At 45.7% G+C, this 26,627-nt stretch overlaps 3 protein-coding genes across 12 annotated transcripts in view; 1 reads left to right on the top strand and 2 right to left on the bottom strand.

Moving 5' to 3' along the window:
* PRMT7 (protein arginine methyltransferase 7) overlaps window positions 1-15,678 on the bottom strand; it is a 44,702-nt gene extending 29,024 nt beyond the window's left edge. Inside the window, exons 1-4 of one of the 2 annotated variants that reach the window (XM_045818461.1) lie at window positions 15,548-15,678; window positions 12,643-12,808; window positions 8,813-8,849; window positions 2,724-2,873 (exon numbers count right to left, since the gene is read on the bottom strand). In XM_045818461.1, coding sequence (XP_045674417.1) covers window positions 2,724-2,873; window positions 8,813-8,849; window positions 12,643-12,737 — 282 coding nt within the window. In that variant the 5' untranslated portion in view covers window positions 12,738-12,808; window positions 15,548-15,678. Of the gene's footprint in view, window positions 1-2,723; window positions 2,874-8,812; window positions 8,850-12,642; window positions 12,809-15,547 lie in introns of those variants that run through there. The other variant, XM_045818462.1, reaches the window with a different exon arrangement.
* Window positions 15,679-15,710: 32 nt separating this feature from the next.
* Window positions 15,711-22,699, top strand: SLC7A6OS (solute carrier family 7 member 6 opposite strand). 2 transcript variants are annotated; one of them, XR_006783363.1, is made up of 6 exons: window positions 15,711-15,940; window positions 16,063-16,341; window positions 19,781-19,984; window positions 21,124-21,244; window positions 21,936-22,168; window positions 22,203-22,699. XR_006783363.1 is itself a non-coding variant. In XM_045818472.1 (5 exons), exons 1-5 carry the CDS (start codon window positions 15,746-15,748, stop codon window positions 22,064-22,066), a joined length of 930 nt encoding a protein of 309 aa, XP_045674428.1. In that variant the 5' UTR covers window positions 15,711-15,745; the 3' UTR covers window positions 22,067-22,699. The 2 variants fall into 2 exon arrangements, 1 of the variants encoding a protein (XP_045674428.1); XM_045818472.1 differs by having other exon boundaries at window positions 21,936-22,699.
* Window positions 22,700-23,668: 969 nt separating this feature from the next.
* Window positions 23,669-26,627, bottom strand: part of SLC7A6 (solute carrier family 7 member 6) — a 34,062-nt gene continuing 31,103 nt past the window's right edge. For 7 of the 8 annotated variants that reach the window (XM_045818467.1, XM_045818471.1, XM_045818469.1 and 4 more), the window contains exons 9-11: window positions 26,421-26,604; window positions 25,712-25,981; window positions 23,669-24,774 (exon numbers count right to left, since the gene is read on the bottom strand). In XM_045818467.1, the coding sequence (XP_045674423.1) occupies window positions 25,887-25,981; window positions 26,421-26,604 (279 nt within the window). In that variant the 3' untranslated portion in view covers window positions 23,669-24,774; window positions 25,712-25,886. Of the gene's footprint in view, window positions 24,775-25,666; window positions 25,982-26,420; window positions 26,605-26,627 lie in introns of those variants that run through there. The other variant, XM_045818465.1, reaches the window with a different exon arrangement.

Consider the following 26,627-nt stretch of genomic DNA (forward strand, 5'->3'; position numbering starts at 1 on the left):
GCATGTGGCTTGATGTTTTTAGACATAGTCTGAGGGCCTCAAACCCTCCGTTCTCACCAATCACTTTGCCTCCACCCCAAAAGTATCCCAAGTGCATACCACACCCTCCACCCTCGGACCGGTTAACATATTATTCAGCTTGTCCGCTGACCCTTCAGGCTCTGACCACAGACAGCTCCACCTCCTTAGCCACCAAGAGCTTGAGATCTCACCCAGATTACTACCCGGAATGAACCCTACAGCTGGCTTCCCAACATCATTCTGTGTCCTCCCCTGCCCTCGAATCAGTTTGGAACCTATTTTCAAGTGGTGTGTCTGCCTGGTCTTTGGGCAAATGAACCCTTCTTGCCAGGGATGAGGGAAGTTAAATGGGATTTAACCGTATTCTGGCCAACGACACCAAAGGAGAGGTTTGCTAGAGATTCCTGGGAAAGTTCTTGCTCTTAAAAAGGAAAAAGTGAGGAAGCCAGGACCACGCTTTGTTTTCTAGGCATTTGCCACAGAAATCACAGGCTAGAGCAGCAAGGGAGAGTTAGAAATTCAGTTAAATGAGATAGGAATATGGAAAACCCAAGAGCACAGTCCAATCAATCTGTCAAAAAACATGTTCTCACTCTATTTCTAATCAGCAGTCCATACATATTTAACACACCCAACATGAAATGCCATTCCTTCCCACAAAGTATGCATCTTCCTCCAAGTTCCTCTTACTAGTTTAGGGCATCGCTGCCCCCTCAGACGCTCACGTTGGAAAACTCACACTCTCTCCCTCCCTCACACACACACACACACACACACACACACACACACACCCCCTCCCATAAAAGCTATCACTGCTGAGTGAGCTCCACAATGAGGGCCCCGAAGAACAGGGCTCCAATTCTAGCTCTCCTGGTTGTTAACTGTGAGACCTAATTAAGTCTTCATCCTCTCATCTTAGTTTCCTCATTGGTAATGAGAATAAAATCTACTTGAAGATATCAAGGCAATCATCCTAAAACAGATTTCTCTGTGTCTGCTCAAAAGCCTTGAAAACTCCCCAAAAGGCAGAGAAGTGGCTCTTAACCCTTCTTATGAAATCCCGAGACAACTGTCCAGTCCCACAGACACGCACATGTACATACACATACAGTTCTCAGGAAGGACTTTCTTTCATGGAGACCTGAAGCCCATTATCCTCATCTTAGGTTAAGAATACCTGACTCGAGCCCTGGTTGATGTGGCTCAGTGGACTGAGCACCAGCTTGTGAACCAAGACAGGTCGCCAGCTCGATTCCTGGTCAGAGCAGGTGCCTGGGTTGCAGGCCAGGACCCTGGTTGGAGGCGTGTGAGAAGCAACTGACTGATGTATCTCTTGCACATTGAAGTTTCTCGCCCTCTCTTTTTCCATCCCTTCCCTTCTCTCTAAATATAAATAAATACAACATTGAAAAACAAAAAACGCCTAACTCAAGATAGTAGAGTTAATACTCTTTACCCTGGCACTCAGGTCCTGCAGATGGCTTTGTCTACCATGACACCCTTTGCTGAGACTCTGGATGACCTTGGTCCCCAAACACACCACGGTATTCCCCAGCTGAAAACGCCCACCTTTCTAGACCGTGATCATGAGGATGAGGGCCATGCGGTAGAAATGGCGGGAGAGGCATCTGAAAGGAATACTGGGAGAACACCCTGCAGTGCTGACCTCCAAACTTCCTGTGAGAAAGTAAAACACCTCCACCTTGGTTCAGCCACTGTTAATCCGGGACTTTGTTGTTGGCAACTCAATCACTATGTGAACCAAGTTTTACCCCAAAAGCTTAGAACATACACCAGAATTTTAGCAATGGTTAACTTTGAATTAACACACTATTTTTATTTTATATTCAACAAATTTCCTATAAAGATATGTATTATTTGCATATCAGAAAGATATGTTTAATGTTTTATTATGAAAAAGAAACGGCAGATTGCAAAACTATTGGTAAACATAGTAAGATAGCTGGCTCTGTAGGGACATTTAAAGCAGTGCATCTCAACCTTGGTGCGTGTTCGGGACTCCCAACTCCCAGGCCACAGCTCAGAATAATTAAATCAAAATCTGGAGGGGGAGCTAGGCATCAGTATTTTTTTAATAGTTCATTTTTTATTGTATTTTTTCCATTACCATTTATCCCCCGATACCCCCCTCCACCTTCAGCCTCCCCCCACCCCCTGCAAGCATCAGTATTTTTAAAAGCTCCTCACTGATGCTGAGATCCTGACATGCAGCCAAGGCTGAGAATCAGCTTTGTTTTTCTTTTTGTTTTTTTAAGGAATTTATTTATTTATTTGTTTGTTTGTTTGTTTTTAGAGAGAGAAAAGGGAAGGAGAAAGAGAGGGAGAGAAACATCCGTTGGTTGCCTCTTGTATGTGCCCAACAGAGGACCACACCTGCAGCCCAGGCACGTGCCCCTACGGGGAATCAAAATGACGACCTTTTGCTTTTCGGGACAACAGTCAACCTACTGAGCCATGCCGGCCAGGGCGAGAACCACTGTTTTCGGAGGAGAAAAGATGCTCCTGGAGGAAGACATCGTATCTAGTTCAGTTCTACTGAACCTGCTCCTCAGAACCCGGCCCTGTGCTTGAGACTGAGGAGCACTCCAGGAATGTCTGTGAACAAATGGGGAGGAAAAGTACAAGGTGCCTAACAGGCTTCCCACACAAGCAGCGGGACACACCTGATGACTGTGACTTACCTCGATGGCATAGCAGAAGTCAGCACCTGCTGTGACTGCCATCATTGACAAGAGTCCGGTGCCGGTGCCAATGTCGAGAACCAAGGCCTTCTGCCCTCTGTCCTTCACCCGGCTCACAGCAGCCCGGATCCCCTGGTAGTATTTTATATTCTAAGAGAAAGGGAGAAATAGCTGTCACTTCATGTTACTGTGAATAAGCAGAAAGGTGCTTCGTGAAGTTCTGGAGTCACGGTTGGCCGCAGCAGTGTCAGTCACAACCTCGTGGCCCTTCTGGCCCCCTGGGGAGCAGCACCGGCTAGCCCAGTCGGGCAGGCCCTGAGACCGCCAGGGCACTGGGTCAGCCTCTTGTCCTTCAGTAAGAGACTGTCTCCCCCCCCATACTGCTCTTCCACAGTCTGCTTGCTGACACTGGGGCTGGGGCTCTGGAAACACCTTCTCCTCTTTCCAGCTGTTAGGCACAGGCACACAAGGATCTAGAGGGTGACTGGAAGGGAGGAGGGAGAAAGGCTGCTCCTTCCCGTGTGGCTGCTGCTCTCACCGGTGTCCTCCCAGGCACGGCAGCTGGTTCCCGAGCTCCCGCCAGGGCTCCCGTCCAGCCTCCGGGGCTGGTGCCCCTGAGGTAGCAGCAGCACTGGAACACAGATCCCTCTGGGAGATTTGAGCACCAGCTCCACAGGACCTCTCCTCCCAGCTTCTAGATTCCGAAAACCTCGGTCTTCTCCCTTTGTTTCCCCAGACAGAGGCAAGGAAGCTGCTTCCTGCCCTTCCCATCACCAGTTTACCTCAGCTCTCTCCTTTGCCTCCCAGTCCTCCCACACCTGTGTAAGCAACTCCCTCTGTTGAAATGTGTAGCGTGGCTTTTGATTTCCTTACTGGACACCAATTCATACGGCTCCTTGTCTAAAATATATTTTCCCCCTTGGGAAATTATTTCTTTGTAGCGTGCAGGTTTTTAGTTCTGGTCTTTAGTGATTTAACAAATACATCTTTCATCTGTAAGAGTTTGGCTTAATAAGTACTTTCCATTAACAATAACTAAAAATCATGAGACGATATTTGTTAACTCCTTTAAAAGTGTACTGATGACCTGGAAAGTGAATACGCAATATAAGGAGGTAAAACAGTTGGGAGTGAATCCACCCCTAGGGGAGCCTGGAGATGACTATCCTACCAGCTGACACCTTGATCACAGCCTGTGACACCCAGAGCCAGCAGCCCCAGCCAAATGGAACCCAGCTCTCTGACCCACAGACACTAAGATAATAACCATTTTAAGCCGTTACATTTTGGGATCATTTGTTATGCAGCAGTAGATAACTAATGCAGAACCAGTATCAAAAGGGCAATATTCTTTGACCACAGTGTAATCAAGTTAGAAATCTTAATAACAAACATATAATTTTAAAAAAAAGGTTTTTGAACATTATGAAATTCTAGCCCTGGCTGGTATGGTTCAGTGGACTGGATATCAGTCTGCGAACCAAAAGGTCACAGGTTCAATTCCCAGTCAGGGCACATGCCTGGGTTGCAGGCCAGGTCCTCAGTTGGAGGAGTGCAAAAAGTGGCTGATTGCTGTTTCTCTCGTACATCAATGTTTCTCTTCCTCTCTTTCCCCTTCCCTTCCTCTCGCTCTGAAAATAAATAAAATCCTTTTTAAAAAGAATAACTGTTTTATAAATTCACAGGTAAAAGACTAAATAAAATGGGAATTAGAAACTATATAGAACTGAAAATTTTAAAAAATTACATATCAAAACTCATAGAATGGCTAAAGCAATATTTGGAGAAAAATGTATTAGAAAAGACAAAACTGAGGTAAGAATACACCTCAAAAATTTAAAAAGAGGATTGCCAAAATAAACTCCAAATAAGTGAATGAGTAAAAATAATAAAGAACAAAAATTAATGAACTAAGACCCTGACTGGTGTGGCTCAGTGGACTGAACGCCAGCCAGTGAACCAAAGGGTCGCCAGTTTGATTCCCAGTCAGGGCACATGCCTGGGTTGTGGGCCAGGTCCCCAGTGGGGGGTGCACAAGAGGCAACCACACATTGATGTTTCTCTCCCTCTCTTTCTCCCCCTCTCTTTCTCCTTCCCTTCCTCTCTCTCTAAAAACTACATAAATGAAATCTTTTAAAAAACTAATGTACTAATGAAATTAAGAAAAATATAACAATAGCCAGAGGGGAGGGGGAAAGGGTTTTCAGGAACTACTATAAAGAACACATGGACAAAACCAAGGGGGAGGGAGGAAGCAAGGGAGGGAGTGAGGGAGGGGGTGGGTGAGAGGGGTGGGGAGAAAATATGGACGACTGTAATTGAACAATAATTTAAATTTTTAAAAATTGATGTACTAAGAAACAAATACAGAGATCAACAAGGATAAAAGTTAGTTATTTCAAAAGACTAATAAAATCAATGAACTGGTAAGACTAGTTAAAAAAATGTAAAGGGACAGAAAGAACCAAAAATCCAAAAACTGGGAACAAAGAGCTGGTGTGAAAGCAGCGAGCGGGTAATATCAATATATATGTTGTGATATTAGACAGATTAAAGGAGATCATGAACAACATTTAGCAAATAAATTTTTAAAAAAGGGCCCTGGCTGGTGTGGCTCAGTGGATTGAGCGTGGGCCTGGGAACCAAAGGGTCCCTGGCTGGATTCCCAGTCAGGGCGCATGCCTGGGTTGTGGGCCGGGTCCCCAGTGGGGGGCATACAAGAAGCAACCACACATTGATGTTTCTCTCCCTTTCTTTCTCCCTCCCTTCCCCTCTCTCTAAAAATAGAAAAACAAAATCTTAAAAAAAAAAAAGTAACATGAAGCAAATGACATTAAATTACACATTCTACCCAACACACTTGAGCGGTAATTTTCAACCTTTTTCATCTCATGGCACACACAAACTAATTACTTAAATTCTGTGGCACACACCAAAAAATATATTTTTTGATCTGACGAAAAGAAAAGTATAATTCTGATTCATTCACACCAAACGGCTATCGTGTTGGCTATTGTCATTGTTTTATCTGATAATCTAGAGAAAAAGAGGTCAGTGCCCCCAACTAAATAGTGAAGTATTGCGTATTTTAAAACTTCTTGCTTGCCCTGACTGGTGTGGCTCAGTGGGTTGAGCATCATCCTGCAAACCAAAAGGTTGCTGGTTCAATTCCTGGTCAGGGCACGTGTCTGGGTAGCAGGCCAGGTCCTCGGTTGGGGGTGTGCGAGAGGCAACTGACCTATCGATGTTCTGTCGCACATCAACCTTTCTCCCTCCCTTCCCCCTCTCTAAAAACAAATAAATAAAATCTTTAAAAAAAATTTCTTGTAGCACATCAGTTGAAAATCACAGAGTTAGAGCAAGAAGAATTGAGATGTGGTCTAGAAAAAAAAATGTCATTTTTCTCAGATAAGATTAATGTCTGCAAAGAAAACCCAAAATACCTACAGATAATTATTAGAATTAAGAGAACTCAGGGGGGTGGGCTGGGATAGGGGTAAAAGGCAGAAAATTGTACTTGAACAACAATTTAAAAAAGAGAGAGAGAGAGAGAACTCAGATTACAGGATTCCAAATCAAATCAACTGAAACTGTATATACCAGTAACAGCTTTTAAAAACCTTGGCAAGGGCAGGAGCAGAGCAGAGCAAAGGTGAGAATGTTCTCCAACACTGGTCTTTTCCAGCCTGTCCCCCCCTCCCCTCAAGTTCCCTGCCCAGTGAAAGTCCTCCAGATCATCTGGCGTTCTGACCTGCTCCTTAGGTTCCCAGAAGCATCCCTGGAGGGCTGACTGCCGCTGCCTGATAAGATGGGGAAAGAGACTGGAGCTCGACAACTTCCCCGCCCACCCCGTCTGCTCCTGGGTCAGGGCTGCTGCCCATCCTTTCTCAATACCCAGTTTTGTTTAGAGATGCAGCATTTCCCTCAAGTACCTACAGGCTCAAAGGTGTGCGTGCTTCTAGGTAAGCATCACACCAGCACCTTGACTCCCATCAGGACAGTGGGTCCTCAGTCCCCACTGAGGTCCTTTCCAGAATGGTCTCCACCTGTGCGCACAACCTTATGCACACAATTTGCTTGCCATGTAGGGGACAGTGATCACACCAGGCTCTCCAAATAAACTCTTGTACTTTTAATTCATTCTGAACTCCCTGAAGCTTCATCCACATCTCAATGGCAACAAATAACTTGTCGGCAAGGCCTCCTATGGATATAGTATCTATATATAGTATCTATATCCATACCCATATAATGGAATATTACTCAGCAATAAAAAGAAATGAATACTAATACATACTCAATATGAACTTCAAAAATATAATGAATAAAACCAGACACCTAAGGTATATATAAGTTCATTTATAGGAAATTTCTAGAAAAGGCAAAATGATAGACAGAAAGTAGATCAGTGGCTGGCTGGGGTGGACACTGGGACTGATGGCAAACAGGCACGAGATGATGTTATGGGATGATGGTTATTCTAAAACAACAAAATGCAAGGCACCACGCCCAAGTGTAGAGAGGTATGTTTACCTCGGCTCTGCCACTAACCAGCAAGTTCTGATCCCATTTCCTTGTGTGCAGAATTGGGGAGGAAGAGCAGAATTTAAAGGGTTAAATAATGAGGAGCTATGAATGTTCTGCCGAGGAGTTTACATTTTATCCCAAAAGCAACAAGAGGCCACTGAAAGGTTAAAGCAGAAGAATAACACGGTCAGCTGGCACTGCAGAGAGAAACCATGGGCCGCCGTGCACAGGAAGGAAATGGGGGCCAACGCCAGTAAATCCAGTAAATGAGGGCTGAGACGGCAGTGGGGTTGACAGATGCACAGAATTTGATAACACGCTGCAGGTTCAAATGAGAAGGGTGCCATCTTTCTGGCTTGGCTGACTGGATGGATGGCAATGCCGTTTATCCAAATTCCCTAGAAGCTGGGACAAATGGCATTTTATAGATGACACTAAAACCAGAGGCGCTCACAGTCCCAAGAGTCTAATAAGAAGCCATGACCACTGGAGCCAGAGAGTAGTCAAAAGCCAACAACGATGTGCATTCCACATCCTAAGGCACTCAGGTACATAAAGAAAATGAGGGAGGCACCTGGTGCCTACGCACTAATGATGCTTAAAAAGGTCGTTTTGTCACGGGGCTTCCACAGAGCAGGCTGGGCAGGGGGGAGCCCAGGGCTGGGCGCAGGAGACACCAGCACAGCCTCATGACCAACCTGACCACATGCCTTGGTCCCTCTCCTGCTTTGTACTGCTCAGTTTTAAACTCTCCTGCATCCTTCTCCTTCAGGCCTCCTAGCTCCCAAACCATCCAGGTAAGATCGACTCATCAAGCACTCTGGTAGACTAGCAGATTCTGGGTTGCTAACATCACAAGACCATAACTCAAACAGGAAAACTCAGACAAAAGAAAAAATGAACAGAGGAAAGCTGAAACGTAATTCTGCAATGAAAGCCAAATCTGCTTTACAGAATACAGTTTGCAGTGACCTCTACAGATTTTATTTTAAAATTACAAACTGACTACACAAGGCGAAATATCATGTAACTAGAGAATTTTTATCTAGAGATTATGGAGATCAGCTAGTACATCCACTTTTTTTTTAAGGTTTTATTTATTTACTTATTTTTTGAAGGCAGGGGAAGGGAGGGAAAAAGAGAGGGAGAGAAACATCAACGTGTGAGGGATACATCTATTGGTTGCCTCTCGCACGCCCCCAACCAGGGACCTGGCTTGCAACCCAGGCATGTGCCCTGACTGGGAATGGAACAGGTGACCCTTTGGTTTGTAGGCCAGCACTCAATCCACTGAGCCACACCAGCCAGGGCACCTCGCTTATTTTAAAACTTAATAAACCACAGAGGTCCCCTGGTTTCTCCAAGCTGAGACTCAAGTCAAGGGCAGAGCTAGAACAGCCCCCTGACTGATTTCCCAACCACTACACCATACTGACTCTGCATCATTCTAACATCATGCCCCCAAAGGGAGCTTCATCTTCCCCAGGGGCAAGTTTTTAACCTTGCAGTAATACAAAGTTTCAAAACCACACATCAAGATAATGGTTTCCTTTAACACTTACTCTGTCTTTGTCATGCAGCATATCAGCATAAGAAGATCTAAAAAACAAAAAGACAGGTCAGAAACCTCTGCAAACACCAACATATGAGCATATGCACATACATATATAAATGCATTTTTAAATCAGATGGAACAAATCATCCAGGCAGATTTCAAACTACTTTAATAAAATTATGTGGACAAAAAGGGGGGGGGGGGAGTATGGAAAGTAACCTCACAGGATGATTAGATCATAAATTCCTAAGTTAATACACCTTTGACATAAACCAACCTTGATAATTTTAACTATCCTATAATCCAATTCCCACCTTGCTTTTTCCCACTTTCATATAATCTTATTTCCCTCCTCAACTTCAAATGCAGAGAAGTTGCAAAACTGTTACTGTCTGGAGCATTTGAGATCCTGCTCCCCAGCATATGTCAGCAGTTTGGCTCAAATAAACCCTTAAAAAAATTCTCCACAGGTTTGGAATTTCTTACATTGACAGTTATACGCTATAATTCTCTGGTACTACATGAAAAATATCAGACAAATACTTATTTTCAGCAAAGAACCTCCGATCGAAGAATGCTCTAGTATAAGTCACATTAACTCCAAAGCGACTAACACACTGATCATGTTATACATCTCACATTTTTTCCCTCAGAGTAACTCAGACTCAGTTTCTAATACTTTACACATATTAATCTTACATATTAATTTACATAATCTTACATATATTTGTACGTTTGGACAATCACACACGTAACACTAAGGAGAATGCGCCCAGCACTTTCCCTTATGACTCATCACCTGGAAACACTAGGAGTTTACCGAACCATAGAGCGTTAAAGGGAGAGTTGATCATCCATGTTCTCAACCACAGCATTTACAAACTCGAGAGCCTGCAGCAGGGTCGGGATGAGTCCTCAGAACTCCACAGGCCCAGCACAAAGATACTCTCTGAGAGTTCCAGGTGGGAGCTGAGGACCTCCAGCTTCCGGTCAAGATCAGAATCACTGCAGAGCTTATTTTAAATGCAGATCCCCAGCACACACACAAAGAGATTCTGATCCAGAAGATCGGCTGGAAGTCTAGAAATCTGCACTTGAACTGGTGTTCCAGGCAACTGTGACAAAGGCAATCCGTATCCTACGCTTTGAGAAGCACTGCACTGAAAGAACAAGGTTCTTTTACGACACACCAAGGTTTTCACATCTGAACCCCTGATGGCTGTTTAGTTGCAATCTGGTCCTTCATATCTTTCTCCCCTTTTTAAGAGGCACTTTCACTCCCCATCTTCCCCGCCTCATCACCCACCCACTTCCCACCACTCCACTGACGTCACTCTCCCCAAGCTCCCCTCCAACTGCTAACATCCCGGATTTCTCTGGCCCTGCCGGACACTCCCTCTTCCTGAATGCTCTTCTCCTTTCTGCGATCTGGCCATTTCCTCCCGGCTCTCCTGCCTCCTCAGCTATTCCCGGATTCCTTCAGCTTTCTACCTTTCTCATTCCACACCATCTCCGAGAGCCTTGTTTCAACTCTCACTAACAACTGCAGATTGGGTCCAGATCCACATATGTGTCCACTGGCATCTCTACCGGATGTCCAATTCCTCCTGTGTTCCTCCTCTCAGGAAACAACAGCTCATCTACTTAGTCACTCTGACCAGAAATCCCGCTGCTTCTTGAATTTTCCTCCCCTTCCATCACTGCCTATGAGTCATCAAACTCAGGCTCCCTCAAAGCTGTCTCCTCCATCTCCACTGTCTTTGCTTTGGGGTTGCAATATCCACACTCCCTCCAGCCCACTTTCCACATTGCTCTCAGTGAATGCTCCAAAACCTAAACTACTCCTTTTTCTCCTCTAACATCTCAATCACTCAGATAATACTGTCCAAAGTATTTAAAAAGAAATACTTTTGAGCCCTTGTTCTGTACCATATATTGTATTTCATTCGATCATTGAACTACCCTAAGATAAGGGTATTATGATGAGATACATATTACATTAAAACTTATTATTATTGTTGTTATTATTATTATGTTAACCAAAAAGCCTATTTAGTTATTCCATAAAATAAAAGAGCCCTGACTGGTGTAGCTCAGTGGATTGAGCGGGGACCTGTGAACCAAAGGGTTGCAGTTCGATTCCCAGTCAGGGCACATGCCTGTGTCGTAGACCAGGTCCCCAGCACAGGGTGCATGAGAGGCAACCACACATTTATGTTTCTCTCCCTCTCTCTTGTTCCTTTCCCCCTCTCTAAAAATAAATAAATAGACTCTTTAAAAAAATAAACAACACACTTTAAATTTTCACGAATAACTTTATTGATTTGAATATTTTGAGTATGTCGGCTGTCTCCCATGTGGGATAACACTGATTGCTCTAAATTAATGTCTCAGTTTGATCGCTTTCCATTTCAACTGGTCTACCCAACTGCGGAGAACCGTCCAGTGAGAAATCTGCAGCACAACACTTCGCAAACCACTTTTGACGTGTTCGAGTCACAGCAACTTCTCCATACACTGAACAAACCTTTTTTTTTGCATTTCAGTTGTGTTTTTACCTTTCTTGAAATACAAAGTATAATATGCCGAAAATGTTCTTATTTTCTTCAATATTAAAATGGCTACACAAAGATTCACCCATTTTGGTAAGTTTTTTTAAAATGCACACTCATATGACAACAGTCAAAATACAATCTAACAAAACTGTTTCAAATGAAGTTAAAGACAACTAAGCACTACTAGAGCCATCTTACAGGAAAAAAATCAAATGAACTTTTTGGCTGACTCAATATATCGTATATTAAGGATTATAATATTCAGGCTCAGAGAAATTAAGTAGCTTGGCCAGTGTCAGAGTTGAGAAGCAGCAGAGCCCAGATGCATATTCATGTTCTTCTTCCTGTATTTTTCACCAACCTTTACAACATGATCTCTGCCTACCGTTTCAGCCCTACCATGAGTAGGGCTCTCAAGACAGCCCTACTGGTACACAACGCTCCAGCACACTGTACTGCCTGCTGACCCCAGACAGTTCATTTGGGAATGTGTATGTAATCTCTGCTGCTGGGAAAGCAATTCTCTCCATTTAGATATCAGTGTCCCCAGCCTAGCTGGTTCCTGCTGCTTGCATGAACTTTTGAGCCCATTTCTACTCGCCTTTATCTCACAGTGCCGTAATTTTTTATACATCTGTCTCTTTCACAAAATTGCCATTTCTTAAGGATGGGAACCCTTTCTTCATTTTGGTATTCACAGCCCTAGCACAGAGCTGGCATGGTGTATGCACTTACTAATTGCTAAATGACAGGAACGCACATGCTCTTAAACATCCCTTCAAAGAAAAAAAAAGCATTTTTCTTCCTTTTTTTAAAAGATTTTACTTATTTATTTTTAGAGAGAGAGGAAGAGAGGGAGAAAGAAAGGAAGAGAAACATCGATGTGCGAGAGATTCTACATCAGTTGGTTGCCTCTCCCGTACCCACAACTGGGGACCTGGCCTGAAACCCAGGCAGGTGCCCTGACTGGGTATCGAACTGGAGACCTTTCGGTTCATCATTTCATAAAACTTTCATGAAGTTTTATGAAACTTCAGTGAATGAACCTTGGGTCTTCTTTGCTCCACTACACAGACCCGCCGACTCCCCACGCAGGCACAACTCAGCCTAACTCTCACACAAACGTGCCTGCCTGATCACACCTGCTCAGGACCAACACCTACCCAGCAGCACTGGGTGACATTTTATTCCGCAATCAGATCAATTTCCAAGGCATCTGCTTTGAGATCAAGTACCCCCGCCCCTCGCCAGCTGCAGCCAACTGTGAACAAACCCTTGTTACCTGGCAATCTCTTGGTGGTAATCATAGTTCTCATCTTCTGCCTGCCACTCCACAGACCCCGTGGTCGGATTGGCCCGCCCACAGAAGACTTTCATGGTGCCAATCAGCTCCTCAGTTTCATCACTTGCCAGCTTACTTCTTATGGACAGCTGAGGTGGTCAGAAATCTAATCACATCATAATGACCAAGAATGTAAAGAAAAAAAAACATTAAAAGGCAAGAAAACAAAAGGAAAATAAAGAAATCAAGACATTGACAAAAAGGTCAAAGCCACCTAAAAATATTTGTTAACCAGTATTTTCATTTTTACAGCAAGTTACTTGGTTTTATATTCCACACATAACACCAAAAACTGTAATACGTAAGTTCATAAAGCTATGTGAAAACTTCAGCAGTCCTCAGTGATTGCAACAGGGTGAAATTAGTTTGAACATTGGGTCTGGGAATAGCCTCAAATAAAAGCAGGTGAGAAAGAAATAAAGGAGAGGAAAGAACAGAGACTGGGATGGTGCTAAAGGAGTGTCAACAATACTACCTAGGGATACTAAACACTTAGTTTAAGGAAAAATACAAAGATAGAGCAATTCAAACAATTTAGGAAAACCTTCATCCAAACATGTAAGTCACAGCTGTACACAAACATGGATAATCCCAGGAATTTGATATTGACGGGGAACAAAAGCAAATCGCACACACACAAAAGCAAGTCACAGAACTTATATAACGTTTACATAGGCCCTGGCTGGTGTAGCTCAGTGGACTGAGCTCAAGCTGTGAACCAAATGGTTGCTAGTTCGATTCCCAGTCAGGGCACATGCCTGGGGCGCAGGTCAGGTCCCCAGTGGGGGCCACGTGAGAGGCAACCAAACATTGATATTTCTCTTCCTCTCTTTCTCCCTCCCGCTCCCTCTTTCTAAAAATAAATAAATAAAATCAATAAAATCTTAAAACATTTATATAAAATTTATAATTATGCAAATAGAATAATACATTCTTCAGGTATCACACAAAAACACATAGCAGGGAATAGGACAATGGAAATCTTTAAGAAGAAAGGGAAAAGGGTGGGATCAAGGAGAACCGCCCAGGGGGCTTCAAAAGTAATATTCTTTTTCTAAAATTGGGTGGTAGGAATACAGGTGTTCATGATACTGTCATTCTCTACGCCTCACTGTTTTTTATAATAAATGCTTCTCATCTACCCAGTATTTAATGTTAAAAGTAATTTTCAAAAAGCCTTCATCTGAAAAAAGTTTTGCTTCAGATAAAGAGTGCCACTAGACAGATAAAATGTCTTGCACAGTCTTTTCTCCCAAAGAGATCTGTTTCTGAGAGACAGAGGGACACCACAGCTCAAAGAGCGAAGGTACGTCTCAGCAGGAATGAGCTCTGCCAGTGGCCCCTCTGACCACTCAGAAACACCAAGTGTTCCACCTGCCCCTTCATTTCCAGTTAAACCCTGATCCACCTCCAGGAAACCTGATCACTTTTTGTGGAGGAGGTCCCCTAAATATTCCTGAGGCATTTTACTGGCCAGAGCTATTGAATTTCTTTTGAAATTATCTAGACTAAGTAAACATTGATTCTTATACAAGAGGATGGGAAACACTCTCTTCAGAAAAGACTCAGGCAGTCAGTGGCCCGGTTCAAAGTAGTCAACCTGACTTTCCGTAACTCTGCTTCTATAATCCCAGTTTACCTGCTCCATAACCTAGCACTCTGTCCTTCTGAAACCCCCAGTAAGAAATATATTTTACCCCAAGTCACATTACACGCACTTGCACATATAACTGACAAGTTTCACAAAACAGTACGTATTTAGCCTTCCTATGGGCAAGGCTCTCATATACCTTATCCTATTTTATTTTTTCATTGATCATGATTCACTAAATTGAGTTTGTAACTTACCAATGGTTTACAACCTCGTCTGAAAAACCATTGCTAAAATGAGCTCTGCACATCTCATATGCTATTTCTTTTTAAAACACAGAATATCTAGAACTACCTGTATCTGTCATGTGCTTTAGAAAACTGTGTCCACAAATGCCATAGCAGAAAGAAAAGACCACATCTCACTGAATGTTCAGGGAAGGCTTAAAAGACGGGTATTTTAAGGATTTTAGGATTTTAGGATTTAGGTGGGCGTGGGAAGAGGGCACTTCACCACACAAGAAAGGTTTAGGCTGTCGTGCACAGCGGACAAATCAGTTTAGCTTAAGTTAAACTGATTAAGGAGCCAAACATGTTAATGAGGTCCATCTTGTGGAGGGTCTAGAAACTCTCATCCTGTGGAATGCCCTTTTGGTCTGTGATGTTGCTCAGGACCACAGGGTCTTTTCAGAGCTGTAGGTAAGTCACTGGCTTCATATTAATCTAAATGAATGCTTGAGAAGGGGAACCGTGCCCTACAACCTCTCTGAGTGAGGCACTATACATCTTCTATGGATATATCTCTTCACCTATTACTGACTTGTCCTCTCCCCAAAGGGGACCGCACTCCAGATCCAGGGGATAGCCTGGCCCCCTCTTCATTCTCCAAGAACTGTCAACTCCTGTGGTCATTTACAAGGAGGAAATGGAAACCACCATCCCAAGCTCTGTTGCTGAGGGGAGACTCCAGGTACATCCTGTGAATCAGTTCACAGCGGAGGCGCTCCACCCATGGGCCCAGCCAGCGGCAATCACCATAGAGGACTGCAGAGCCGGGGCCCGCCTGGAACCCCGCTCTACTGCCAGCCCCGGCGCCCTGAGCCGTCACATGTGGACTCTAGAAAGGTCCTCGAGGGTCCCGCAGAGTTGCGTCTCCCGGCATCCGAGAACGCCCACGCCAGGCCCTGCCGCCGGAGGCCTGAAGATGAGAACAGGATGCTGGCTGCATCCGGGACTCCAAAGCGATCCCACCTACCCAACATGGCCAGCGCCTCACTGGCCGTGGGTACCGCTGTATTCACTTCTGCCGCCACCGCCACATTGTCGCTGTCGGCGTGAGGGGGCAGGACCTTCCTACGCCAGCAGAGCGTGCCGGGGGCGGGGCCCGGAAGCGGAACTTAAAGGCTCTCCCATCTCACCCCACGCGTTCCCACAGTGCTCCGCGAGAGCTGCTATGGAGGCCGGCAGGACAGCCGTACTCCGCGTGAAGCGGAAGCGCAGCGCGGAACCAGCTGAGGCTCTAGTCCTCGCTTGTAAACGGCCCCGGAGCGACGCAGTCGAGTCAGAGGCCCAAAAGACGCCCCCCGAGGGCCTGGAGACAGCGGCAGAGAATAATGTCTTCCAGTTGGTGGCCACCGTACGCTCCCAGGTACTGGGCGGGGATGGAGACGGGTGGAGGGAATCTTAGGGCGCAGCCAGGATGAAACTGAATCCTTGACCCCTACACGAACCCCTACTTAACGCCGGCCCCCCTCCCCTACTGCCTTCTAGGAGGATCCGGTCCAGCCGCTCTTGCGAGCGGCCCTGCGCCCGTCCCGGGACAGCCAGCGGCGCATCCGCCGCGACCTCCGCTCCTCGCTTCGGGAGATCCGGCAAGAGGGCCGCTACAGGGTGGTCTCTAGCCGCCGATCCTCGAACATTCCCTCGGATGGCCTGGAGTCCGAGGACTTGCGGGGAAACCCAGAAGCCGACGACGGCGCAGGCTTCCAGCTGTTGGAACTGATCCACGAAGAAGGAGACCCAGAGACCGCTGCTGCCGTCTCCTGCAAAGTGAGTACACGCTGGGAAGAGAGCCGGGCTTCTTCGGACAGGTAGTGCCAGGAATCTGGGTCAGCACACAGTTAAGAAGGTGCACATGGCTTCACATTTTATTAATAGATGATCCCTCTGGCTTGATAGCCTTGTTTTTACAGATTCGGTTATCCATTCAACAAGTATTTACTGAGCACCCACTATGTGCCAGGTATTCTGTGGCTAGAGCAGTGAGGACCTAACATTCAAATAGAGAAGGAGAACAAGTAAATTCAGCGTCATGTGGTGATGTAGGCTGTAAGAGGGCAGGGGGAAGGGGAATCAGGAGAGTGGTTCCATTTCAGAGGTCTCACTGAAATAATGCCATTTGAGTGAAGCCTTGAAGGAGGCGAATGGCAGGGCATTATGGATATCTTGGGGAGGGACATTCCAGGCTGACGACCAGCAAGCGCCAAGACTCTGAAGTCAAGTTTGTCTGATGTTTCGGAGGTCAGTGTCCCTGAAGCCCAGTGAACTGAGGGAGAATAGTAATGAGGAATTTGGGGAAAGAATATTTACTAGATCCTATAGGTACTTCTAAGGGACCATTGCCTTTTTTTCCCTGAGATGAGGAATTCCTGGAGGATTTTGAGCAAGGTGAAGATAGAGCAGATGAGAAAAGGCAGGTTAAAGGAGTAGTCTTGGGTAACATATCAAGTCTGAGGCAGATTTAGGCCAAAAACGTACATTTAATCCAGTGTTCTTTTTACCACATTACATGTATGTGTCTTTTGTGCCTCACTTCCAGAAAACAAAGTCTGTTTAGAGTAAGTTCATAAGAATAGAAAATTCTCAGACTAAGGCATTACCCCTCTTAAAAAGCATTAAAAATTTTTTTCATTCCTTTTAATAGTTTTAAGTTTTAAAAGTAAAATTTTAATTCAAAATACATCAGGCAAAACCATGGTGCTAGCATACCTGGATAGCAATTTGAGCATAATGTCTACAATCATATCTTTTTTTTTTTTTTTTTTTTTTTAAGATTTTATTTACTGTTAGACAGAAGGGAAGGGAAGGAGAAAGAGAGGGAGAGAAACATCAGTGCATTGTTGCTTCTGGTTGACCCCCTACCGGCAACCCAGGCAAGTGCCCTGACGGGGAATCAAACCAGCGATGCTTTGGTTTGCAGCCTGGTGCTTAATCCAGAGCCACACCAGCCAGGGCTATAGCCACATCTTTTACTAACACTAATTCCAGACTCATTCATGAGTTACCAGTCATAATTTTTAAAAGTAAACCAATGTTCCACAGAATGAAATCAATTAAATAGCTCAGTTTTATAAGAAAAAACTAATAAATTGAAGGATGTGAACACAATTTTTCCCAACAATGGAAAACAAACTATAAACACATCAAAAATGGTTGCAGAGTAATTATTTAAAGAACATGAATTTAAGGTGAAAGCAAACTTGAGGTTTCATCCCTACTAAGACTAGCAGGGGAAAGGTGGTCGACAGCACTGCTGGCAAGGCCGTGATTAAAACAGTACATGACTAGGCTTAAAACTGAGGCCAGTCTTTTGGAAAACAGCATGGCTTTACATATCAGGAATCCTAAAAATAGCTTGGGGCCTATTTTAAAACCATTTAAATTTATTTTTATTGTTTGGATTCTAAAACCATCCAGAATTCTAAATGAGTGTTGTCATTTCTGTGCCACATTATAGTGGGTTTTTTCATAAATTGATATTTAAGTTTTAAGCCAATAAAGTACTACTTGATAGGAAATCTGAAAAAATGAAAAGGCTTGGTTTATTTTTATATAGTAATCTCACCCCCGGGATTTACCCTAGGGAAATAATTCAGCAAAAACAGGCAGCTGTGGTATTAACAAAGGCTGCTGTTGGTTTAAATTCATTTAAACCTCACAGAATCCCTGTGAGGTAGATACCAGTACATTTTTAAGAGAGCGGGGAAGGGAGGGAGAAAGGAAGGGACAGAAACATCAATGTGTGGATGCCTCTTGTGCGCCCCCCACTGAGGACCTGGCCCACAACCCAGGTATGTGCCCTGACTGGGAATCGAACCAGAACCCTTTGGTTCACAGGCTGGCGCACCATCCACTGAGCCACACCAGCTAGGGCAGTACTGGTACTTTTATCTCCATTTTCAAGTGCAGGAAAATTGACTACACAACTGCCTGGACCTTTAAATTAATAACCATAAAGATTGCCAAGATGGGAACATATATAAATACGTGTGTGTGTGTGTGTTTATATTTGTGAAGTGGTGGGTGATGACTTGTAGTAGTTATCAGAGCTCAGGAATAGCTCTTAGGTCCCTATAGGAGGCCATACAAAATACAGACCTGTATATATAAACATATATATATAAACATACATATATATATATAAAATATGTTTAAGGGTAGAAAATGCTATTTGTAGTATAATTGAAAAAATGGGTAAACACACACAGACTTGACTTTTATGAAACTGATGTTTATTATAGGAAATTTGAAAAATATATAGCGAAGAAATTTGCATGATCTGCTGGACGGAAGGCTGGGGACTTGAGTCAGAGTCAAAGCTTCCCTTTAGAACAGCTTTGAGGGTAGTCAAGAGTGTGCACAAAAAATGACATCTCTGGTTCCTTTTGACTTTGGAGCAAAGAATTAATTCCCTTTAGCCTGTGATCAAGAGCATTGGCCTCCCCTCATTTGCCTTGGCCATGGGAGACCCTCACTTCCCCGTGTGGTGTCTGGTCTGAGCTGCACAGCCCGTGATGAACCTGTTGAGAGGGGTCATTTGCAGCATGTCTCTTTGGTTTCCAAATTGGCTTATGCTACCCTGAATAACAGCCTGTTGCCCCTGCAGTGCATCTAAACCTGGGCCAGTTCCATTCTGGGGCAGTCCATTTTGAGCTATTCTTTCTAGCAGGAAAAGGATTATAAGGGGATCCACTCCTGGTTGTGATTAAAAGCAGGGTATCAGTGTGGGCAAGTGAAGTGGTGGGTGATGGCTTGTAGTAGTTAGTTATCAGAGCTCAGGAACAGCTCTTAGGTCCCTGTCGGAAGCCACACAAAATGCAGACCTATTTGGGAGTCAGCTGTAGAGGTGCTTTTGTGGGCCTGCAGATCCCCAGGGAGAGAACATCCTACCAAGGGAGCTCAGGAAGACCTCGGGCAAGACTCAGCAGCTCTGCTGGCCCTCCCCTCTCCTTAAGCCCGTCTTCACATAGGCTCTTGCATCAGCCAGGCACAAACGAGTAGGAGTCTGTCTTGAGTCTATGTCAAATGAAGAACTGCACACTACCTTTTTAGAGATACTTGTTTTTTTAATCTTATAGCTAATTAAGAAACTAGTGGGCTGTGGGAATAATATCGAATCTAACATAGAGACCTAAAGGGAGGCTTCCTTCCCCCAACTCTTAGGTTCCTTCTCTTTGAACATCCATGTTATCTGCTGTTTTCTTTACAGGCATCTGACCCAGATGTGATCCTCTGCAATTCTGTAGAGTTGATCCGGGAACGGCTGACTGTGTCTGAGGACGGACCAGGCGTCAGGCACGGGAAGGAACAGAAGGATGACTACGTGTATGACATTTACTACCTGGAGATGGCCACTCCAGGGTGGATTGAGAATATCCTCTCCGTGCAGCCCTACAGCCAGGAGTGGGAGCTGGTAAGGGGTCCCGTGGGGGTGAGGGCACGAGGCAGCCAGAGCAATTCTGTAGTCTGTGTAATTTCCCTCCCTGGGTTATCTAATCCTGATCAACAGTGTTCTTGGTTCCTCCTATTCTTGCTTAAAAGGAAAAATTCTCAGTGCCTTCTAGGGACCTGGGTTTAATGCAGAGAATTTTGGGAGAGTCTATAGTTATAGTTTTTGCTCTTAATGAACTTTTTATAAGGTTTATGATATCATATTTATTATTTATACCTTCCCACGCTCTGGGGGGAGGGGAGGTATAGCAGTTTATAATAAAGACAAAAAACCCCAGAAATTTTAATATGAATTTTAAAAATTCTGTCTTATAAGAGGGAAAATCTTGGCCCTGGCTGGTGTGGCTCAGCAGATTGAGTGCCAGCCTGAGAGCCAAAAGGTCACCGGTTCAGTTCCCGATCAGGGCACATACCTGGGTTGTGGGTCAGGGCCCCAGTAGGGAGCATGCGAGAGGCAACTGACCAATGTATCTCCGGCACATTGATGTTTCTCTCCCTCTCCTCCCCTCTCTAAAAATAAATAAAATCTTTTTTAAAAGGGTTGGGGGGAATCCTGGGTTAGGAAAGCTAACTTCCTGACAATCATTATTCTTAAATTCTAAGATGATTCATGAGAGAAGGTGGTACCTGTCATACTTGTATGAGAAAAGCACTTTGTTGCATACCTACACTACAACCATCATCTGAGTCCTCGCACAGCCCCTCCTCTTGTCTTCCTGAACCCCTTACACTGGGTTTTGTTTCTGATCTTTGACATCACCCATAATCCATACAATCCCTCTCCCACCTGGCTGCCCTGCAGCGGGTTGAACCTCCCTGCCATTGCCTGCTCGGAGCTGTCTCTCCACACCCTGGGGCGTTCCTTTCTGAAGTTCCGTCCGTCCCACCAGGAATGTGGTGCCTGGAGCTGGACTTGGGAGTGGAGTAGGGCCAGTGTCTCCCTCTTGTAATCTAAGTGTAGCCTGCTGTGCAGCAGAGACGAACTAACCCAAGCTGCCTCTTTTTCACACAGCACCCTCAAATGACATCACTCCAAATTGGTTTGCTAAGATCATAACCTTAGATGTTTTGACTTATTCATGTTTGTGTTGAGATGTGCAGGTGAATGACGACCAAGAACCAGAGGACATTTATGAAGATGAAGATGATGAGAACAGTGAGAATAATTGGCGCAACGAGTACCCAGAGGAGGAAAGCAGTGACGGAGATGCAGGTTCCAGAGGTAGGTGGATGGGGAGGGACTGCTGGGATCCAGGACTGAGGTATGAGCACAGTTGACAGGTCCGTCCGAACTGGCTTTTCACCATTGAGCTCCTGTAGCTCAACCATAAGCTGTCGGAGCTACAGAAGCCCACAGACCAGTGTTTCCACGGGGCTGCTGGAGGTGTGATGTCAGGGGTGGGTTCAAATACTGAGTTCTATCATGGCCTGGCTGTGGGTCTTAGGCAGGTTTCTTCACTTCATCGAGCCTCGCAGCAGCGTCAGTGGTTAAGATGAAGTGAAACATCTAGCTGTGTCCCTTTCCCGGCTTAGGTCTAAGAGGGCATGGGACAGGTCCTCAGTGCCAACAAAGAGTTTCTTTGTGTCTGTTAATGGAGGAAAAATAATCAAACTACGTAATAATCTATTGGGAAAGTGCCTGTAATATGTTAAAAGGGACAAGTTTCAAAATTATATTTATCATATTACTGTAACTATTATAACCAAAAGAAAAAAAATCCGTACTTAGCGGAGAAATAACAAAATACAGCAATGTGATTTTAGTTGTTCTAAATTCTCTTTATGGGACAAGTATTTTTAAATGGTGAACAAACAAACAAACAACCAAACAGACCTTTTGAGAAGGGAAGGGGCTCTCAGAGTCACCTAAAAAAGTCATGCAGCTGGAGCCCAGTCCTGTCATGTCGTTCTAGGCTCCGATGAATACAACAGCTTCAGTGACGAGGAAGGAGGCAGCAGCAGGCCACACATGTGGAACAAATACCCTTTGGATGTGCAGAAGGAGTTTGGCTACGACAGCCCCCATGACCTGGATTCGGACTGAGGGTCCTGTGACATCCGTGAGGTTCTACACGGGCCCCTGAGGGCTCCGACTGCAGCGTCGGCCGCCCTGGTAATGGGTTTCCCGGGGGAACACGTGGAAGGAAAAGCGTGTCCAGCAGCATCATATCCTACCAGTGAAAGCGTGTCCTGAAGGAGAGTGTCTTTTCTACTCATAGTAGGGCCCCTTTGCCTCAATCATAACTGACCCTACAGTCGGGGGACAAAAGAAAAGGCCACAAAAATGAAGCTTCCTGGCCCAGGCATTTCCTGCCCTCCCCCTACACTGAAGCCAGTAAGTGGAGGAGAAGCTCCTGTTTTGTCAGAACCGAGGTCCAGCTTTCCCATACCCCCAGGCCACGTGCCTGCAGTACACACCCGTCTGTTGGAGGGAGGGAATCTGGGAGGACTACAGAGGGTCCTGGTCGCAGCACAGACTGGGTGGATGGTAATGGCCGTTAGGAAAGGGAGTGGGACCTGTCTGAGGTGCGAGGGGTTTTAGTTGCGGTTGTCTCCATGTCCCTGCTTCCTGTGCCGTGACTGTAAGGACTGCTGTCTGTCTGTCTGCAGCGGCAGTGCTGGGGGACAGGGTGTGTGTGAATGTGATACTTTGCATCTAATAAAAACTTTCAATATGTGAGTGTGTAACTCCTTGAAAACCCTTTAAACCTGAATCTGTTAGGTGTTTTCCCATTGTGCTCCCTCTCCCACTCAAGCCCCCCACCAAAAATAGGGGATGAGTGAGATGGAAGTTTCAGAATTGGCCTTAGACAATGCGAACTTAAGGCAAGTTAAGAAAAGGAAAGCACATCCTGAACTTAGCTTCCCACTGACAGATATTTAACTACTTACAGCAGTCACCAGAAACTACCAACAGGTTTTTGTTTTTTTCTTAACCAGAACTTGTATCTCTTGTAAGCAAATTCTCTATCCCTACCCCTTCCAACCCACAGCTGCCCTCTCACTGAGCTGGCATTTAACCTTCTAATGTAACACTGTCCAGTGGAACTCTGCAAAGATGACTGTGTTCTGCATGTGTACTGTGCAGTGGGAGCCACCAGCCACATGGGGCTGAGCACTTTTAATGTGATGAGTGCAACTGAGGAACTGAAATTTTTTATTTTATTTAACTAGCTACATGTGGCTGGTAGCTAACTGTACTGGATAGCACACATCTGGGGCAATTAATAACACAGAACCTTCTATTCAAAGGTTCTTTGTGCCCTCTTGCCCCTGACACACACTCAGTCACATGGGAAGGGGAATTACACAGGGATGTGTCTCCCCACCTCTCCGAACATTGCATAAGCATCTCTGCTTTCCCATCCTGCCTTCACTCACTTTTTGTAAGTCTTTACCTACATGAGTTCCTATCTACAGAGTTGTTAAACCTGGCAAAATGATTAAATTTCATGTGTATGTGTTCTCATGCTCTACTACTGCAGCTGTAAAACCAACAGACTATTGGTTTCCAACCCTAACTGTCCACAAAGGTACAATTCAGTGTTGCAAGTAACAGGCAGCAACTTAAATGTCAAATACTAGTCATCGTAGTCTCCTATAGGCGCAGAAACGGAGGATTAGAAACCACTCTGTACCACTGTAATGTGCTCCTGCTGTTTATGTACTCATTGAGGTTTGCCAACATTAAACGGCTGACAACTTCACAAATCGTACCCACTGCAAAAGGGATTAGCATACCAGGAGGACTGAGGTTGATGAACAAAAACCTGATGGAAATCAATTCCACCATGAAGCCCGAGTGGAGAAGTCTCTGGCTTCCCTCCCACAGGACGGTTCCTAGGAAGAGTCTGTACCCAGCAGAGAAGGGAAGAATGCAGTCACCATCCAGTAACGAGAGGAGAGTAACATGGCTCATAAGCAAGTATTAGGGCACCTGGGGTGTGAGGCCCTTGTTTTCCCTGGCAGCCACTAGGGAGCAACAAGTTCCTGGAATTAGCTGGTCATGCACTTGAGTGGAGAAAGCTAAAGCCTGGCTCAGGGATCCTCCAGACAAGTGCAGTATGCTTAAAGGATTAGCTCTGGAGGATCCTTGGGACAGATGCCAGCCTCACTCAGTCAGGAGTCATGTTTACATAATCAATGCAAGTTACCCTCTGCACAGGGCTCCCTGTTGTCGGACGGGAATCTGCTGCGTGTATCCCCAACCCAGGATAGTAGGAATGTCCCCCAACACTCTCACAGGTGCTTGCCCTAAAGCAAAAGCCACTGTGAGCTCACTCCCCTAAGTTGTCCTTACTGAGCAAGTATGCCCTACCCCCTTGTCTGGGATGGGCCAGTTCGGCGGAGAAAGCCAGTCAGAATGGAAGATTGCCTTGTAGTTCTTGTCTTTACCACTGGTCAATGACAGTCCGAGGACATCCCAGGGAAGCTGTACGATCCAGTAAGGCCGTGCTGCTAGAAGGAGCATCCGTTAGGGCGAACCTGCTGCTCTGGTTTGGCCTGGGTGCCAGAGAGCAGCCTGAGCACCAGAATCAGTTGTTTCCAGTCGTGCAGTCCGCTGAGAAGCCAGACTGAGGTTGAAGCAGCTTTCCCCCCAGTCTTCACTGATCACGGGGGAATTACAGAAGTCTCCATAAGTACCAAGGTCTTCCTGAGACAAGCCCCACCAGACCTCGCGCCAGGAGGCGGGCGGGAGAGGAGTGCGCTATCCTGATGATCCACACCAAGGCGGCTCAGTGTAAACAAAGCCTGGTGTTGGGAACAGAAGAGGAGGATGCAGCCTGGTGTGAGGTTTTCCGAGGAAAAAAAGACCACCTCTAGCACCAAGGTGGGCTTGCATGGGTCTGCACAGCAGCCCCTCACACCGACCTTTACAGAGGGGAACAAGCTATTTGGTGGCTTGGGTCCATGAGACATTAACAGCTGAAAGAATCCAGGTGATCCACCTGAACTCGAGAAGTTTCTGTCCTCTTAAAGTTCTTACCAGAAACCCAGAGATTTACTTTATCAACTAGAATAAAGACAAGGTCTCAAGTAAAATAAAGGATTATCCTTCAAAATAGCAGTACTGCCAGACTTCTGACTCATGAATTGGTTCACCTGTCCTTGCTGAACTTCAGCCAGGTGCTTGTAACATGTCATCCATCTATATACTAAAATGTACAGGAACATGAGTAAAAAACATTTAAAGGTAACCTTGGCAGGTAAGACTTCACAGAAGATTGTGCTAAAACCAAGCAAAATCTGCGGTCAGTCTGACCCACCACCACGTAGAGACGCCTCTTAAAGACAGAGGGCCTCGGCTTTGGTACTTGGGAGTATAATCTCCCCAGGGAAGGGTTTTGAACCAGAGGAAGAAATGGTAGCCATTTAGGCCTCTAGAGTCAGGTGCTTGGACCTGGTCAGAGGAAAGCTTCCTGTAAGGGCAGCCCCTTTGTAGAGACTCCTAATTCAAACCTCAGATACCCAATTTAGAAACCACCAGCTACACCCATTAACGTAGCTAGCACTCTTCTTCCCCCAGTGCAACTGAGCAAGTGTCTGTATGGGATGCACCACCCACCTGGAACAAAACCCAGCCCATTCCCAACCCCCCCCCCACCCCCCACCCCCCCACCCCCCCCCCCACCCCTGAGTCCCCACCTCCAGGCTGGCCCCAGATTCCAAGTCTCTTCCCGTGGCTTACCAATAAGAGCGACCACCTGAGGAGGCCGTCGGCCCTAAGCCCCCTTACATAATGTGGGCCAACAGGCTCCTTTAGTCCAAGAGGGTTGGGCCCACAAAGTCGTGTCATCTGGACTTTGGTGGCTGTGGCCACAGTTAGCCAACCTTCTAGGCCTCAGGGAACTTCACCGCAGCCTCTAGTCAGTTTTCCTCTCAACCTTTCCCTCTTCAGCTACATCTAGCTCAGTCAGGACGCAAAAACAAATACGCTGCGTGACTCTGGTGACAGTGGCTAAATAAAGAAAGAAGAGAATTCAGCCAACTGACATTCAGCTACAACTCCAACCTAAAGACCACAGACTGATTAAAGCACATCTGTGGCTCCCTCCCCACCTCTCCCTCGAGTGCCCTGTGCCAGGCTTTGCCCCTCACCCCCAACAAGCCTTGACATCCCCAGCCCCACGCATGGCTCCTCATGTTTCCACATAGACTTTTGGGGGGTAGTGTTTTAACCCTAAAATGGGACTCTAAAGATAAAACTAGTGATCATATCACGCTCCAAAGGGAAAGAGTCATGTGGGGCGGCCAGTCTCACGGCCTCCAGCACCTCACTAGCAAGGAGGAGGCTGTCAGCCACTCACCCACCTCCACCTCTCCACCTGAGTGCGAGTGTGCGGACACACACACAGACGCACGCCATGCCAGTGACTGATGGGCAAAGAGGAGCTCACCTATGATATTCCGAACAAAGAGTGGCCTCCGGGACTCTGGCAGGTAGACACCCAGGAAGTAGATGGGGACTCCGGAGAGGGCAATCCCGATGCCAATGAGGGAATTGATGGTGTCACCAAAAAGGGGCACAATCACCAGAAACAAGGAGCATATGCAGAACACGATGGGAAAAAACAGGCTCAGCTGAAATGGAGGGAGGTGAGACA

Source organism: Phyllostomus hastatus, unplaced genomic scaffold (genome assembly GCF_019186645.2).
Source record: "Phyllostomus hastatus isolate PE091 unplaced genomic scaffold, TTU_PhHast_1.1 phas_scaffold_345, whole genome shotgun sequence".
NCBI classification, from domain to species: Eukaryota; Metazoa; Chordata; class Mammalia; order Chiroptera; family Phyllostomidae; genus Phyllostomus; species Phyllostomus hastatus.